Genomic DNA, 17,900 nt, shown 5'->3' on the forward strand with positions numbered 1-17,900 from the left:
GTTACCAAATAGCACTTCCCACTCTTGATGAATAATAAACAAACGAAAGGCTACTGAATAATTAAAACAGTGGGTAAGTGTGCACAGTATCTACCAGATTTGTTAATGCAAACAGCTGGACACATGAGTTTACATCCTTAACAACACATTGTTTTATTCTGAGGGAAAGTAAAAACATCTTTCATCTGAGGCTTTCCTCATAAAGACAATGGCTGGTCAACAGAGTGTAATCTGACCAAATAACAAACACTAGAGAAAACGTGTCTTATATTTAAAGACATATTGTATTTAGCTTATTGTAGAATTGTGATGGTTTAATGACACTGAAAGTGAGAAGAGCATCAGATTTATGGTTTGTTGGTATAAAATTACTGGAAACTCAAGTGAAGCACAGAGAAAGCTTTGAGGGGAGAAAAAAAAGAGGAAAAATAAAAACGAAACCAGTTAACATTATTAAAAATATAGACTAAAATATTCTTCAACAAATCTGATGAAACAGGAGAGATGACAGGAGACTGCTGTGAAATGGAAACTCCTCCTTGGCCTTGGTTTCTGCTCTACAACACTTTGTACCGGCCTTTGCTCGTCGGCTGGTAGGAATTTTGCTAAAGAGAAAAAGAGGGAAAACAAAAGGACAATGAGCAACATATGTTATAGATATTTGCTGAATAACAAACTGCCACGTTAAACGTTTCCTCCTCTAAAATCTTGCACCAGAAAAATACGAAACAGGCACCAATTTAACCTGATATCAACATGATATCCACTACTGATTACTGATGTCAAGAAACAAGATACTTACTAATCTGATGAGCTCTTCCTTGATTAACCGTGTAATCTCCGTTTTGGCTTTCTGCACAGCCAGTTCATTAGCACCTAGAGAACAAACACAACTTTAATATACAGAATATGCAATTCTATCTAACACAAGTGAAGAGGAAACTTTTTAGATTCTTCAGAGATAAAGGGTGTTAGAAGAAAGGGGAACTACATTTAGAAAGTGTAAAAATTCCTAAAAAAAAACCTGCACTGAGACATTAGTTCCCAGACACATACTTTCAATAGCCAGATAGATCTTGCGTTCTCCCTCCTTGGGCTCTTTGCCTGGAGGGAAATAGGTTCCTCTGATGGTGATAGCGGCTTCAGAGTATTCTCCAATCCTCTGCAGAGCTTCTTTAGATGTCACCTTCCACCTGGCCGTCTGGGGAGGAACAGAATAAGGAACAGTGCATATGACTTAATAATTTCTTATTCTCAATTTACACCAGAGTTTCAAAGCAGAAAACAGCAGGATGATACCAAGTGCTCTGAATTTAAAAAGCATGTGAAATGCTTTATTCCTAACCAGCAGGGAAACCACACGGAACAATTTCTTAAATACTCTCTACTTAAACAAGTCTTCAGCATAAAAGGCCCTGAAATCAAATATTTGCAACAGTGGCATAGTGGGCTCTCCACAAAAATAAAATTTTAGATTCAGGCAAAAATATTCTTTAAAGTAAAAAGAGTGTATATCTTCATCTCTTATTTGTCACATGTGACTTTGCTAAATTAAAGTTAGTGGTTCTCAGTGAACATCCACACTATGGTATAATGAAACCCAAGCGTTGAAAAATCAAAAACCAAAGATCAAAAATAAAACCGGAATCTGCTGAATATTTTTGCACAGCCTTGCACAGTGTGCTGCTGACCTGAGGGAAGTCGTTGATCTCCAGCTCCTCTTCGTATCTTTTGACGGTCTCTGCCTGTTCAGCTGCCTGCCGCTCCTCCTCCAGCTTCTCCACAGGGGTGTAGTTCAGCTTGGCATTGATCTTCTCCGCCAGCTGTTCGGCGATAGTCTTGGCTGACACAGAGGGTGTCATGATGGTGCCGCCCCGCAGGATGGCGTTTGTGGCCTGTTGCATCACGTCCTGTGCATGGAGAGAAAGCTAGTTTGGCTTTTTTTGGTACAACATGATACATATTACAAACTGATCAAACAGTATAAAAAACACGAAAAGCATTGCAGAAAAAGACCAAAGAAAAGACACATCACGTGAAGAGCTTGTTGCACATTTTAAGTTTAAGTTACTCTGATAATCCATGTCAGTGTGCACAGACAGACTTGCACGTATATATTACATATGTTTGACGTACCTGAGCCTCGGCACCCAAGTTCTTCTGAGCATTGATCTTGAGCGCCAGCCTCTTGGCCATTTCCAGTTTCTGGATGTTTCCAGCGGACGTGGGTCCAAGGCCTGGCAGCCCTCCGGGAGCAGCTGCTGTGGTGGCAACTGCTCCTGCGGGTCCTGTGGCAGCTCCAGGAGCAGACAGATCCTTCACCCTCTTCTTGGAGTTGAACATGCTCTCGATTTGCTCCTCGATCTGAGGAGGGGGGAAAAGCAGGGGTGATGTTTAAGATGGGATGGACTGGTGGATGTAATGATTGTGTGATTGTAACTGGGGAGACAGCACACTTGAAACACCAATTGTGATGCTGAGAGAGAGCTTCCTGCTGCATTTTGTTCCATAAACATGATGCCAAAGTGACGAAAAATGTTTTAAAACTTTACTCACATCCAGGGCTCCGTCCTCATCATCAGAGTCCTGCAGTCCAAGAGCAGCTTTCTGCAGCTTCTTCCTCTCATTGGCCAGGGCGTGTTCTGTCTCGTCAAATTTGAAGCCTTTTCCTGAGAAGCCGCTGCTGCTCTTAATGGTCTTACCCTCCTGTGAGGATGAAGAAGAGGAGAAAAAAGGATGAAACAATACAAGGACTTCAATATCAAGGCGATGCTGCAGATTTAACATTTACATGGACCACTTTTAAAAGCTGTACCGGATGATCACCCATTAGGCCTACTGGCCAACTGAGACGCCACAAATTCCCACAGATTAAACCCACTCAACTATGACTCTTTTCACAAAGTGATATTATCATTCTTAGCAAATCTGCTTAATACAAAGCAAGTGATAAATGGATGAAGAGTGAAATATAAAACAGTGAGCTGGTACTGTGTAAGCTCAGATTCTGCTTTCCCTCATCTTACCGCTTTCTGTTGGTCTTTGAAGGAGGCCCAGAGCTGCTCCAATTCTGGCGGGACGGTGGAGCCCGACAGCTCCAACGCTTTGATGATGTCCCCAGCATAGCGAACCTGATCCTCTGTGATGAAGGTGTAGGCGTAGCCCTGGAAGAAGGAACAAGATGTAGAGAAAAGATGATGTGTCAAGATTTTAACTGTCGTCCACACAGAGCCAGAGATAACATCCTCTTTATTCAATGCAATCTTCTTCTTTATCATAACCTGATGCCTCCATTACCATTACCCACAATGCAACTCGACTACCGGTGTGTTAAGCAAGTAGCATTCGCACAGCTCCCTTTGGAGCCACAAACAGCTTTATACAACTTTTCACATTTGCAGAAGTGCTCCTTAAGGTTTAAAGCATACCCTGATGCATAAAACTGAGCTCCCCTTAAAAAGACTGACCTTGTTGCCTGCTCGGCCTGTGCGTCCAGCCCTGTGGACATAGTCCTCATAGTGGTTGGGACAGCTGTAGTTGACTACCAGGATCAGCTGCTTGACGTCAAGGCCTCTGGCTGCCACAGAGGTGGCTACCATCAGACGACAAGCTCCATTCTTGAAGTCATTGATGATGCTGTCTCTGTCGTACTGGTCAATTCCTAAGTGGTGCACAGGGAAGGAATATATGAAAGACCACAGTACTAGACGTGCACATGGCAGAAATTATTTCACCTTTATCTACCTACAGAGTTATGGTACGGCAAGAATCAAGAGTCTAGTGGTAATCAGTGCCTTACCTCCATGCAGTGACATGCATGGGTATGAAGCTTTCATCAGGTCTTTTAGCAGTCCGTCTGCGTGCTCCTGTTTGTCCACAAAGATGATGACCGAACCCTTCTCCTGGTAGTGACCCAGAATCTCCAACAGCTTCAGGAACTTCTTGTCCTCATCAATCACCAACTAGAGAAATGAGAGTATGTCAGTGAGAGGTGGGGGGTCTGATGGGATCTGACTAATGTGAATTTGAAAAAAAGGACAGCCTAACAAAAACTAAACAAGAATACTGGTAAGTTAGCACTACAGCTGGTTTAGATACTGGACAAAGAACCAAATGCTGTCTTTTAATAAAGCCTTTCCAATGAGAGTGACATGAAATGTAGATAATTTACCACGTGTTGTTCCACATCAGAGCAGACGACACTGCGGCCTCCCACCTGGACCTCAATAGGTTTAGACAGGATCCTCCGAGCTAGTGCCTCCATGGCTCTGGGGAAGGTGGCTGAAAACATGACTGTCTGACGGTCTGGACGCACGTTGTCCACGATACGCATCACCTGGTAGAGGAAAAAGACGACACATGGAAGTTAGTGAAATTTATCCACTCTACAGTTTTTTCCTCTTATGTATCTCACAGAAGAAACTGGCACTATTGTTAAAATATTATTTTTTCCAGGCTTTAATTCCTTCATTTGTGCTGGTTTTCAGTGTCTGTGCAGTTACACATCTCTTTGCCATTAACTGTGCAAGTTAACAAGTTAGCATTAGACAAAACATTATGAGAAACCATGCAGGCTAAAGTATAAATAATAAGTGACACCCACCTGTGGCTCGAAGCCCATGTCGAACATCCTGTCTGCTTCATCCAAGACCACATATGTTACTCTGCGCAGGTTGGTGACTCGACCTATACACCAAGGGAGCGAGCAAAGGGAGAACTGTTGACTTCAAGAAATGTCTGTCTTCATACACATCCTGCCTTCTTTGACACACATGTAACTAATCTAACACACACAGAAAACCTTTTGCGGCTACTTGACATTACTTGACAACAAAACAAGGCATCCTAACTTCGGCACATACTTTAGTGGTTTATTTTCAAGTGGCCAGGGTTTGTATTTAAAATGTTTTTTTTTTGTTTGTTTGTTTTTTTGCTTGTCTCTGGTCTTGCGTACCATCTCAGGGGCATGAGGGACCTGTAAAAGTCAGAAAACAGCCTCAAGATACAATACAAGAGATGGAGCCCCATCAAGCATTATCTGACCAAGCGCCTTTTCACCTACAAGGGAAACATATTACAGATTACCTCGCATGTGTGGAAACAACAAAAACCCCCTTTTACTATAATAACTGTTCAAGATTTACATAATGCACAGTAAAAGAGTCAACAAATATAACAGGTACTGCTTTCTAAAAACATTTCCAACATTTATTCACATCTTTATGTAAATGCTCAGTGTGGCACAGGGCTCTACAATGAGTTATTCTCAGAAGCCACATGAATGCCAAATCAAAAAATAATTAGGGAGACAGATGAGATATTATGGATGCATGAGAATCTTTCTCTGTGCTTTTAATATCAAGTTCCAAATGTGTGCTTTCCATCTCCTCTAGGCAGTTTGAATTTATTTGAGAGAATAAGTACTAAATTAACAACACAGCAGAACCCTGGTAGAGCATTCAGACTTCTCTCATTTCATATAGTAAATTACAAATCCTGATCATCCTATATCCATATTATGATACAAACATTATGATCATCTCTGGCTTGGAGACTGAGGAACCACGGAGGCAGCACCAAGTCCACCTACCTGTACTTGCCCTGATCTTCAGGAAACACATCACTGTCTTGTAGATATGACTGATCGCAAAGGTGGTCAAATAATGTCAACAGTTTAGTAAGTGGTACTGACTTGGTTCATTATGTACTTCATCATATTGTAACAGTTATTCCATGCAAGGTAATTAACGAAAGGTTCACAAGGCATTAAAGGTGCTTATTTGCATTTACGTCCCATCAGAATAAAGGAGTGAGAGGGTCAGGGTGTATGAACTCACCGCTGTTGGCCCCCAGCATGTCAATCATTCTTCCTGGTGTGCACACAATGATCTCAGCTCCTCTCTTCAGCTCAGCAATCTACAACCCAACAACAACAGACATCATCAATGCAATGTTCAAAGAGTATTTGTCTTCACTGTTCAGTGACAGGTGTTGTGTCGCATAACGTATTTACATGTTTGTCATCCCAGGAGAAACGGCAAAGCAATGCACTGTGCAGTGTTTGTTTGCAAAATGTGTTGTATGTGTATTTCGTTGGAACTTCGAGGGAACGACACTGTGAAATTTAAAATGCAGACAGTTTAAATGGTGGAATGTGAATATAGTTCAATAGGAAGTATATAAGGAGCGAGTTCACTAATAGTTTAGGAGATTTTTGTACCATGCTAGAGGCAGACAGAGGTACTGTTGAAAAGCAAAGCCCAGGCAACATTAGTGTTTACCTGTTCGCTGATACCAGTGCCTCCATAAACACACACCACCCTGAGGCCCAGCGGCTTGGAGAACTTCTTACACTCCTTGGTGATCTGTAGAGCCAACTCTCTGGTCGGAGTCATGATTACAGCTGCGGGAGAGTGAGGAAAACAGGATGAAAATAAAGAAATCTGTTTTCAATCTCTTACCAATTTAAGCACTCACATTTTCACGATATCTATAAAATTTGATACAACATATTGTGGAGGCATAACAGGGTTAAGCTAAGGGTTATTGTCCCAAAGCGACATTTGTATTTTAGTCTTCCTTTGACCTATATTTTGGCTGTGAACCAGGTCTTTGAAAAGAGGAGGAGAAGGACTTCACTTCCCACAATCCCAGCTCTTATTGTCTGTCTGAGCACACTTCACTTTTCATATTTTGTATTTGAACATAAATAGAAACAGGAAACATTTTTATTTATTCTGGATTGAAGTGATGCCTAAAGCCTTACATATGGGTCCCTCAGACTCTTCCAAGGGCCTCTGGTCCATGATGTGTCGGAACATGGGCAATAGGAAGGCTATGGTTTTCCCACTGCCAGTCTTGGCGATGCCAATGAGGTCTCGGCCTGACATGATGGCGGGGATAGCCTGTGCCTGGATGGGGGTGGGCTTCTCGTAGCTGTGCCTGGGTACATTTGAAGAAAGAAATTAACACAAATATCATGTGCTGGTGTCTGCTCACAAAGATTCACGTACTATCTGAATACGATTTTCAGCTGACTTGAAAAAGGAAAAATGTTACTAAATTTTACATATGTGTCAAAGGGCAAATTTAATGGGATACAAGTGGTTATACTTTTTAAATGTTATTTTTTATCATGGTTTTTGTCAAGTCATGTACACACTGGTCAAATACTTCTTTAGTAGCATTTTAACATAGATATTGCTGCATTAACTGGGAGTTACTCATTGTACATTAACGCAAATCTGCACTCAGGCCTTTCACACACAAGACAAGATGACTGCCTAACTAGCCTTTTATGAAAGTGATCATCATCTATGTCATCTTAAAAAGTTGCCCTCTCCATCACAGAAGTGATCACCATCAGTCAGACTCACTTCTTCAGTGCGTTGAGGATCTTCATGGATACCCCACACTGCACCCAGGTCTTGATGGGTTTGGGGCAGCCCTTCCCTTTAACAGTAATGCCTTCCAGCTCCAACCTGTATGCGTTCACCTCTGGATACATTCAAAAAACAGAAACAGAAAGATGTTATATAGGTAGAGAAGGATTGCAAAGACATACACTCTGAATACTACACCACAGTAATAAAAGTTTCTCAAGGAATATGTATGTACTCAAAAACACGCAATAATTACTAGTTTAACTGCTGGAAACAACTGCATTGTGTACCTTTGAACACTGCAGCCTGGCAATTCAAATCATGCACATACAGCAGGGTACAGAATATGAGGCAGTTTTCATATTATAGAACTCTGTGATTGGATGTGAGCTAATCAAAACAGAAATCACCATCTGTTCTAAATTTTCCATTTACTGACCTTCTGGAGTCATCCTGGCCAACTCAGGCACCTCCACATAGAAGTTTTTGCGGTACGCCTCATACTGGATCTTCCCGTGGTCCACAGGCTCCAGGATTTTCCTCTGTTTAGTCTGGAAGCCCGTCAGAGCTGTCTGCAGATCCACCTCCTCCTCCTCTGATGAGTACTGTGAAACACATCAAATAACATATCAGGAGGATCTTTAACAGAATGTCAAGCTTGGAGCCTGATTTATTAGGCTTCTTGTTATTAGTGAGAACCTCTATATCATCCCTGATAAACCAGGAAAATTGAAATATTATTTCATAAGCACATAACTTAAATGTAAGCTAGAGGGCTCAAGAGCTAAGAATGCTTTTGTAAGAGAAGCCTTCATTTAAATAGAAACTGGTTTAATCATATAATTATGTGACCTCCTTCACAAGCAAAACATTAAAATGGGGAAAAACTCACCTCCATGGCATCCTGGTCATTCTCCATCAGCTCACCCTTCTTCTTGTGAGTGTGAGGTCCTTTCTTGGTTTTAACAACTGTCACCACTTTGGTTACAGTCATTGCTCCTTTCTATTGAGGATTAAAAAAAAAAAACATCTGACGCAAAACAGAAGATGAAAACATCCATACAGGCATCTTGTCCCAACGCTGATGGACGCACAACACTGAACAATAAAAATAACAAATTTAGAAAAATACTGAAGACTACATTCACACTCACCTTATCATTTCCTTTCATTGCTCCCATGTTAAACTTCTTCACTTCCTGCTTCACCTCCTCCATGTAGGCGTCCAGAGGATCCACGTCGTCCTCCTCGGCCTGCGTCTCCATGGGAGTCTCCTTCTCCTTCTCCCCCTCCTCTTTCTTCTCCTCCTTTATCTCCTTCTCTTTCCTGTCCCCCTTCTCTTCCCCATCATCGTCATCGTCTCCTTCCATCGGCGCTGAACCATCCTCGTCGTCGTCTGGAATTAAGAGTCATTCATAAGGCTCTGTGACACTAAAGCTAAGGTCTGTACTGATCAAGTGAGCAGTTAAGAGTTATCATTATTAATATATTGTACAGTGATAACCTGGGAAGGTTTAAATAGAAGTACTGCAGGTTACTTTTAACAGTGCTTCCTCACCATCATCATCCTCCAAGCTCCACTTCTTGCCCTGCTTCATCTCCTCCAGTTCTTTCTTGATCTCTCCGATGTTTTCAATGGCCTTCTTCCTCTGCTCTTCTCTCCACTTCTCCACCCGCTCCTTCCGCTTCCTCATCTCCTCCTCCAACTTGTTCTGGTCAAAGTCTTGCTGCTGGACACAAAAGAAATATTTATCTTTCTATTATGCTTTCTATTAAGTGGTGACCTTTCAGTGGTGAGCAAGATCTGAATCTATGGCACTTACATCCTCAACCTTCTCATCCTCTTTCTCCTCTTTAGCCTTCTTCTTGTCAGATAAAGGATCAAGGCTGTCTTTTTCCTTACTCCTTGACCTGTATTGAAGATAATAAAAAAGAAAATAAAAGAAACAGCTGTGAGTGTGACCCTAATAACTGTCAGATTTTATAGTTAACTTATATACGCTGCACCAAAGATGCATTAATTTACAAGTTACATTTGATGATTTTTAAGGTTTTGATCACCAGAGCAACCAGTTATATGTGGAAGATATTTTTTTAAAAAGCCTCACTTTTCATCTACTCTTCTGCTCTTGCTGGGGCTGCCCGATCGGGACCTCCTGGCTCTGCTCCTACTGCCAGACCTCCTTCTGTCTCTGCTCCTGGACCTCCTCCTGTCTCTGCTCCTGGATCGCCTGGACAACAAAGGCAAATATATGAGATTGGGGGGGCAAAACACCAGTCTATTTTCAGGAGTAACTGGTGCAAAACATTATCTCAAATTAATTCAAATAATGATTAAGAACATGGATTTTGAAACCAAATTCAGACCCTCCTATAATTAACGGCAGATGTTTTATTAGATATGTTTTAAAGTTAAACAGACAAACTGAACACAGCACAGGCCCAATCCACTGGGTTTTACTTTTACAATTTTAACTGGAATGAACACAAGCATCTTATTTTTGATGGATCACGGCATAATGATTCTTAACTACAACCGTAAAAAACAGCATTAATGATGTCTGTATTGTATAAACTGTGGTGCAAATAATATCTCATTAAAGCTTAAGTGGACCAAAGAGAAAACAGAGACCTCTCTATTATTCTCAACTGTATCACTCACCTGTTGTACACACTACAACAACGTACAACACCCACCTGGCTCGTTTTCTGTCTCTGGACCGGGACCTGCGGCGGTCCCGGCTCCGTGACCTGTCTCTTCTGCTTCGGTCTCGGTCACGGTCGTCTTTCTTGGAGCGTTTGTCCGGGGAGCGACTCTTTGATCGGCTACCTGCTGACCGTCCCCGAGAAGCGGAACGCTTCCTGTAGTGTCTGGAAACCAAACAGCAGAATAGTAATGTCATCTGACAACGTGTTGCAGTAAAACTACATTAATAAAAACTTTTTAATTCACACTCCACACCTGTACGAAATCAACCGTTAGCTAGTGCGCACCGACACCTGGATGTATCAGCTAGCATGCTAATGTTAGCCATCGAAATTAAAACAGTTTAAGTTTGGCGGCAGCGGGAGGAAAAACGCCAAACTGACGTGATAATTCGGACTTACCTGGACTCACGTCCCATTGCTGTTCCACAAAGTTGGGTCTTGAAAAGGTGAAATTAGTTCGCAAAGTGATTGCAACGTCTGTTGAATGGTGGACGGTTGTTTGTGTATTTGAACTCACACGTCAGAAAACTGCGACAGTTCAATTCACACACTTGTAGCCCACAGCGTAGTGCGCCGCCCCGCGGTGGGAGGTCGGAGCGGTGAATCCAAAACATTCACTGAAGCATGAGGTGGTGCCAAATGATTATGCTTATATCAATATAAGCAGTGGCGTAGCAAATATCTTGGTCTCGTACATGTGCAGTCTCAGTGCCCCCTTACCCTTTTAATACATCCACTGTCACATTTGTACAAATAAATATATACTTGACAATACTGTACAATACTTTGTAACAGTGCTTCATTCAAACTATTTAATTAAGTATATATTATATATAATATACATTTATATTAAGTATACTAGGATTTTTAACGTTCTTAATATACTATTTGTTGTGCAGAAATATCAATAATATTATAACAAAATTATATGTTTAATATATGTAATATTTATTTTCTTGTTTTTAAAGGCTATTGTTAATATATTTGTTATTTAAAACAAATAGAGATAACAGTGAAATCTAGCAGTGCCGTTGGCCCTCATGGTACCCCACAAGGTCCCCAATGCTCCTCAGTTTCTCAACTAGTCATATAAATGACAAGGTAGTAATAACTTCAGCTTAAGGCTTTCCTAAGGATGGCCTATAAATAAACTATTGAGGGAAAATAGGTTTTCAGCAATGTTTATTCAAGTTCCCTGTTACATAACCAAATAAACAAATCAAGAAAGTCTAAACAGTTTGCCACACAAGTAGTATTTATTTGGTATGAACTGTCTGGTTATTCTTTCCTGTTTATGTTTATAGGCAGAAACTGTTTACATCATGTCAACACTAAATTTGTTCCTTAAGTTCAAATATGTACTGTAAGAGCCATTAAAAACAGTTATTCTGTAAACATTATCAAAAACAATCAAGTAGGTCAGACAAGTCGTAAGATAAATCACACCAATTCATTTACATGAAAAAAATATTCACATTAATAAATTAATTTGGATGAAATTAAAAGTATGCAATGAGGACATTTAACAGCACAGAAGTAGAGAGTATACTGTATATAAAGTATGTATCAATGAGGCTTGAAGAAAGCAAAGCAGGACACGTCACCAGAATTACTTGACACGAATAAGCGTACAAACTCCCACTGCCTCGCAGTGACAGTACTTTCCAGTAAAAACCCAAAACATTCCCATCAATCACACCTTTCGTTGCGTACATATACTGTAAGAAGTTTACTGCGTTTTTAAGCTCACGGCCGTGCAAAACAATACACTCCACATTCAAGGACTAAATACTTCCTCTGCCTTCACAACTTAAACAAAGGAGGAAACTTGTTTATAATGTAGGTGGACCCTTCTGAACACTGGGTGACAGATCGCAACAGAAAACATAACTTAAAAGCACTTGCCTATGAAGAGATCTGTCACAACACAAATACAGATGATTCATATCCACCAATTAAAGCAGAGTTCAAGTTAAGACACCCATTAAAATCATCAGGACCTGCTGCTCTGTCGAAACCAAGTTCAGTTTTTCGGTCTTTTAGTGGATGAAGAATTCAGCATCTCCTATGACAAAGCTACAAAAATTGTTTTCTAATGTTCCTAAAAACTCAAATTGTCTAAGGCTGGAGGCCCATGTGTTTAACTGTTTCTCATGTTTTGTGACCTCAGAATAACAAGCTTTGAGTTTTGTTCTCAATCCATTCATACTCATTTATTTAATTTATCCATGGTATTTTTGTCCCCTCTAGCCTTCTGTTCTACCCTCTAGCTCAGTACAAGACATTATGATCAAGATATCGGCTCACGCAGCTGTTTCTCTATCATTAGTGTGTTTAAATGTAGCTGACTTCAGGGCTGTGTTTTCCTCCTGAACTCCCCACAGAAAGCTCTAAGGTGACCGTGCAGCCATGCTGGAGATCCTTGTGAAGCTGTGGCTCTACTCTTCTTGCTAGCTGATGTACATACAGTAAGGAAGAGGGCCATATGTGGAAAAAAAAGTCAGATCTCTGAGATTAAACAAAAAAGGACAAAATAATTCTGAGTGTTAAATCAAAATCCTGAGAATAAAGTCAGAAATCAAATTTTCTGAATCTTGAAAGTAATCTCAGAGCACATATTTTCAATTACATAGTTCCTATGTAATTAAGCGTTTTTAAATAGAGGAGGTCCTTTGTTGGACCGCCACGGTTGGTGGTTACTATTTGTGATACAGCTGCAAAGCCTCAAGGTCCTCTACGGCATGAGGCACAGACATCACAACAAATCAGCAGGGGTGATGATATTCTGCATGAGGGAAAAGTAAACCACCTGCTTCTGTCAGTTCTTATGATACTCCGTGTTAAGCCCTCTGCTTAGTTCAGTCGTCGACTGTCAATCATAACGGATCAAGAACCTCAACAAATCTCCTCACTCCAAAGTTTATCAATTCATTTGCATTTCAGTCTGTTCAGGAACTAGATTATGTCAAAAGCTTTACCATAAAAAGGTCTATCAGCTGTCTGTGAAGTTTGGATTCAGATTTTGAATGGCATGAATTGAAAATGCACTGACCCTAAGCCTGCCTAATCCCCCTGCAGGGCTGACAAGAAGGCATTCATACATAGTGTTGTATAGTGGTTGGGAGATGAGCTGCCTCCAGAGCAGATTTGGTTTTACAGCAGGATCAGACGCCTACTGAGGAGTCTGGTTTGTGTTAGCTGAGAACATGACACCTTATCTTGCCATTGGAGTTTATTAAGCAATAGATGGACTCAGGGCTGGGCAATAATTCAGTATTACTGATGACATTTCAGTGGGATTGCATCATGGGAATTTGCCCATCCTGTGTTATCTTTTTACAAAATCCTGCCAAATCCTCCCAGAGAGGGCAGCAAATCGCTACCTTTCAGCCTAGTGTTAAGTTACTTTTTTATTATTTTGTTTTCCACATATGAAGACTTTTTATGATGTATATCATGATGTGAATCAACAATAGATTTTTCAAATTAATGATAAATGAGTTTTGGAAATATTGCCCAGCCCTTGAGGGACTCCAGTGTTTCCCATTCATGAGTTAAATGGAATCTGTGTCAGACTGATGATGAACTGTACTTTTCAGCAAAACATTTACCATTTTCTACACTTAACCTGACATCCAGCATTGTTAATGGCTGTACAGTCTTCACACAAACACAAACTGTTGTTCCGTTTCTGAGCACTGGACACTGGACTCTCTGGTTACATGTAGCTTAGCCTTAGTGGAATCCTGAAGCGCAGTAGTGATGAGCACTCGTCCAGCTGACGCGCGACCCTGATCATAAGACAGCAGGGGTTCGTTTCCAGACTGTCAACTGCAAACCCATGTCAAGAGGGTGTAAAATGAGCATGCTTTGTTGTTAATGGGAGACAGAGGGAGGGGTCAACAAGGAGGAGGTCTGGGTTACTGAGGTCCTCCTGGTCCATCAGGGAGTCTCTGAGCCGATGAACAGCAGGATCTCGTGTGAGAGGATGAAGGTGAAGAAGTAGACGCAGAGGTCAGAGAAGACGTCGCCCATCCTCCTGTAGGTGTCCATGGAGCGGTTGATGACCTCGGCTGGGATTCCAGACAGCAGCAGGGCAGCGGTTAGCACAGTGGTCTTGGTCTTCTTCTCCACCTGGAGGAACAGTAACACAGAGACACTGTGATGCATGGCTGAAACTAACAATTACTTTATTATTGATATTCATATAGCCAATGTATTTATAGTTAATCAAACAATTGTTTAGTCAGTACAATGTCAGAAAATTAGTTAGAATGACAGACAACAGCTGGAGCCAGCCATTTTGAACTTGACTTCTCAGTGATATTCACTGTGGGCGTGGCCAGCGGTGAGATGGCTGAGGCTACCAAGACTGGGCTGTCAGCCATAGCACAATGAAGTCAGAGCAACAACAAAGGGTCACATCCAGATGAAAAATAATTCTCTTAGGTAATACCAAATCTTGAGAGAAACTGTGCACCGATGCAAAAATAAAAGTGAAACATAAATCAGCCACAATTATGACAAGACCTTACTTAACCTTAATCAAAAACAGGCAGACCACTGCTTTAAAATATCCATCATGACAACTCCAATTATCTCCTCACATCAAGCATTACTTCTTTGAAGTCATGACCACATGCTGTCATATTGTCAAAGCATCTTTGAGTGTCATGAAAAGCACTATAGAAATCTGATGTATCATTATAATTATTATTACAGTATAAGAATATGCATCTAAATGATACTGTCTTCAATGCAATAAGGATGCAAACTCACCTTTGGAAAGTATTTGGACAACCCCATGTAGGCCAGTTCAAGGGTCAGAAATGGAGCAAATATTGACTAGAATGAAAGAATACAAGATTCACATCAATACAGCAAGCAATGTTTCTGGTAGCCAGATTCATTATTATTGAGACATAAACATTATATTGTATGAAAAGTTACCACAAAATTAATATCTGATACCAAAACAAAAGCTTTACAGCATCTTTACACCTGCATCTACTGCATGTGTGGCCTAACAGTGGGTGATAAGATAAAGCTCGTAACCTGCTCGTAACCTGTCACAGCAACAAGGTGTCTACATCGAGCAGACTCACCAGATACTTGCAGACAAAAACCCTGACAAAAACAGCGAGGAGGATGCTGCCGATGAGCCTGAAGATTCTGAAGGGATCAAACTCCTCAGAGTCAGACCCTCCGTCCTGGGGCGGCTTCTCATTGGCCAGCTGACCCCGCAGCTTCATGGCGTCGTCAAAACGGGACAGGTACTTCTGAAGACCCCGGCGTGGGGACCCGCTGAGGTCGTCTGACACCCGCTCCCCCCTGGGTCTTGGCCAGACCCCTCCGATGTCATCGTCCAGGGAGCCTCCGGGCAGCTCGCTGCAGTCTGGCAGAGGAGAACCCCTTCTCTCTGGGGTGGCGCTGCGGGAGCGGCTGCCGAGCACTGAAGCCTCTGGCAGGAAAGGTGATGGTCTCGGCGAAGATGAGGTTGATGACCACGGTTCTGTCCTGTCGAGGTCGAGGTGGAAGCGGGGTTCAGTGGGACGCCGAGATGCTCCTGCTGAGGATGTAAGACAACATCACTCACGTCACATTTAACTAGTGCTGACATGATAATTTATCAAGGAAAGTGACCCCAAACATAACAACAACAAGCCCAAACATAAATCCAGAGTCATGAAGAACAATCTTCAGCAACACAAACAGCCTAAATCCACAGAAGAACTGACGCAAGTTCTCTGAGATGCTTGGAACAACCTACCTAGCAAGTACCTTTAAAAACTGTGCACAAGTTTACCTGTGCCCAGAACGAACTAGTGGTGTTTTACAGGAAAGAGTGGTCACACCAAATACTGATTCTGTTTTTTTCTGCTTACTGCACATTGTATGAAGTTACCTATTCATAATATGTGAACTTTACTGCATGTTTTATGCATTTTGTTATTCTTTATGATTGAGTATGAGTAAGATCTGTGTTTCATTTATCTACAAGATAAATTTCCTCTTGGGGACAAAGAAGTTGAATTAAAAAAAAAACAAACTCAAATTTATTTACATTTGTGAAGACAGGAATCACTGAATTTGCAGCCATTTTTGCTATACAGGTAACTTAAATGATAATCAAACTAATAAATTTTCGAAACTGATATAATTGCTGATTAATTCTATGTGAAGCGACTGACTGACTGATGAATTGACTGTTTTAACTAAAGATGTGCAGTCTGCCAGGGCAGTTACTCTGGCACCAGAGAGTTGCTGGTTTGAATCCCAGGCTGGCAGACTGTGCCACATATACTTATATTAAATAAATTTGTACTGGCAGCTAATGTGGACATAATGATATAGAGTGCTGTTTGTAGACAAAGGTAATGTAGCTGTAGCTTACACAGCAGCAGCGGGATGAAGCAGGGAACAGTCACGACAATATGTTTCAGCAGAAGCAGCACTGTGTTGTAAACTGGGTTAGCATCATAGCATACCGTTGTTTTCAGACTCGTTTTTAGCGAAGCCCACGATCCTGTTCATCCTGTCCTCTGAATTCATGAGCAGTTTTCTCCTCCGGATCTCTGCTCTCCTCTGCGCCGCCGACAGAGAGCCTGTCTTATCCTCGTTGGCCTCTCCGGACTCCATGTTGAAAGAAATGAGCGTTAACTTCGGAGTCTATTCACAGTGCATACGAAATACTGATTCAACAGCTCGCAAGTGGACAACACAAAAGGTTCAGGTCAGTGAATTAAACGGTAAACATAACAGAATGGACCGGGAGAGGGGGGTCTCTAAAGAGCAGACGCACAGTGATGATCTCAGCGCCGAGCATGACAAAGTGGTTTAGGCGGTTTTTCAGCCCTCAGCGCTGACTTACAGGAAACACTGGCCTTATTTGGGGGTGGGCCATGATCATCCACATCGACACTGACAAAACTGTATTTATATCACATCCATTTAACTCACACCCAGGTTGGGAACCACTGCTTCAAGCAAATGGCCTGTCCGTAAGTACTGTGGCTTCATCCACTTTAATACACATTTTACACAATCAGAAACACACACAGTAACAGTAGGAACAAAACTGTGCAGCAAGGTTGGTAAATATCTGATGTTACTGCCAACGCAGTGTAACCACTCTGCACTGCTGTGGGGTTAGAGTCTTATTCTTGTCCAGGGATTTAGAAGAAAGTGAACGAGAGATAATGTATAAAATGATAAATAAAACAACTGCATCACCTTATTGGAGCCATCTTATCTATGAGTGGAATATACTGTACAGTGGTGGTTAGTGATTATACAACAAAAGTGCAGCCATGTTGTTTAAGGTCACATGAAAATAAAGTTGACGTTATTTCATTTTGAAAAGACACAACATGAGTCGATCCTGCCTTTTGAATAGAGAGGCAGAATTCACAATAATCATACTACTGGTCTTAAATTAATACAACTGACAACACTTCATAATTTCAGCACATATTGCTCCTGATGATATCAGCTTTAAAAAGTAATATTATAGTGTTCAAATTTTATTTTTATTGCTGACATTTGATAAATTGTGGTCTTGGGCATGTTTGATATTTGTTTCCAGGAAATGTGTCACTCAAAATGGTCCTCAAAACATTCCCTTAGATAGAAATAGGCAAAAAAGATTTATCTGTTACGCAAAAACAAAAACATCAGATGTTTTGCAAAGCAAGATTGTAAGTGAAATTGTGTATTTTTCAGTAAACCAGGCTTATTCTGTTTCATATAAGAGGCTTCAATAAGTCAGACCCATGTTACCATGGAAACACATTTCCCCTCAGCCTGGTC

General features: G+C 41.3%; 2 protein-coding genes across 4 annotated transcripts; both read right to left on the reverse strand.

Moving 5' to 3' along the window:
- Positions 1 to 128: 128 nt before the first annotated feature.
- ddx46 (DEAD (Asp-Glu-Ala-Asp) box polypeptide 46) lies at positions 129 to 10,644 on the reverse strand. 2 transcript variants are annotated; one of them, XM_018691304.2, is made up of 23 exons: positions 10,491 to 10,644; positions 10,080 to 10,253; positions 9,491 to 9,613; positions 9,206 to 9,293; positions 8,941 to 9,109; positions 8,537 to 8,778; positions 8,275 to 8,385; positions 7,822 to 7,987; positions 7,377 to 7,497; positions 6,767 to 6,942; positions 6,282 to 6,403; positions 5,838 to 5,916; positions 4,604 to 4,686; positions 4,172 to 4,336; positions 3,800 to 3,962; positions 3,468 to 3,661; positions 3,027 to 3,164; positions 2,557 to 2,706; positions 2,137 to 2,364; positions 1,692 to 1,910; positions 1,057 to 1,201; positions 803 to 876; positions 129 to 605 (listed from the first exon to the last, which is right to left on the reverse strand). In XM_018691304.2, the coding sequence occupies exons 1-23, from the start codon at positions 10,505 to 10,507 to the stop codon at positions 558 to 560; spliced, it is 3,195 nt and encodes a 1,064-aa protein (XP_018546820.1). In that variant the 5' UTR covers positions 10,508 to 10,644; the 3' UTR covers positions 129 to 557. The 2 variants fall into 2 exon arrangements, with proteins under 2 accessions (XP_018546820.1, XP_018546819.1); XM_018691303.2 differs by having other exon boundaries at positions 8,941 to 9,112.
- Positions 10,645 to 11,256: 612 nt separating this feature from the next.
- On the reverse strand, positions 11,257 to 16,927 carry camlg (calcium modulating ligand). Of its 2 annotated transcripts, none has more exons than XM_018691311.2 (4): positions 16,580 to 16,927; positions 15,197 to 15,657; positions 14,871 to 14,936; positions 11,257 to 14,225 (listed from the first exon to the last, which is right to left on the reverse strand). In XM_018691311.2, exons 1-4 carry the CDS (start codon positions 16,728 to 16,730, stop codon positions 14,034 to 14,036), a joined length of 870 nt encoding a protein of 289 aa, XP_018546827.1. In that variant the 5' UTR covers positions 16,731 to 16,927; the 3' UTR covers positions 11,257 to 14,033. The 2 variants fall into 2 exon arrangements, with proteins under 2 accessions (XP_018546827.1, XP_018546826.1); XM_018691310.2 differs by having other exon boundaries at positions 15,197 to 15,660; positions 16,580 to 16,924.
- Positions 16,928 to 17,900: the final 973 nt, after the last annotated feature.

Source organism: Lates calcarifer, linkage group LG20 (assembly GCF_001640805.2).
Source record: "Lates calcarifer isolate ASB-BC8 linkage group LG20, TLL_Latcal_v3, whole genome shotgun sequence".
NCBI classification, from domain to species: domain Eukaryota; kingdom Metazoa; phylum Chordata; class Actinopteri; family Centropomidae; genus Lates; species Lates calcarifer.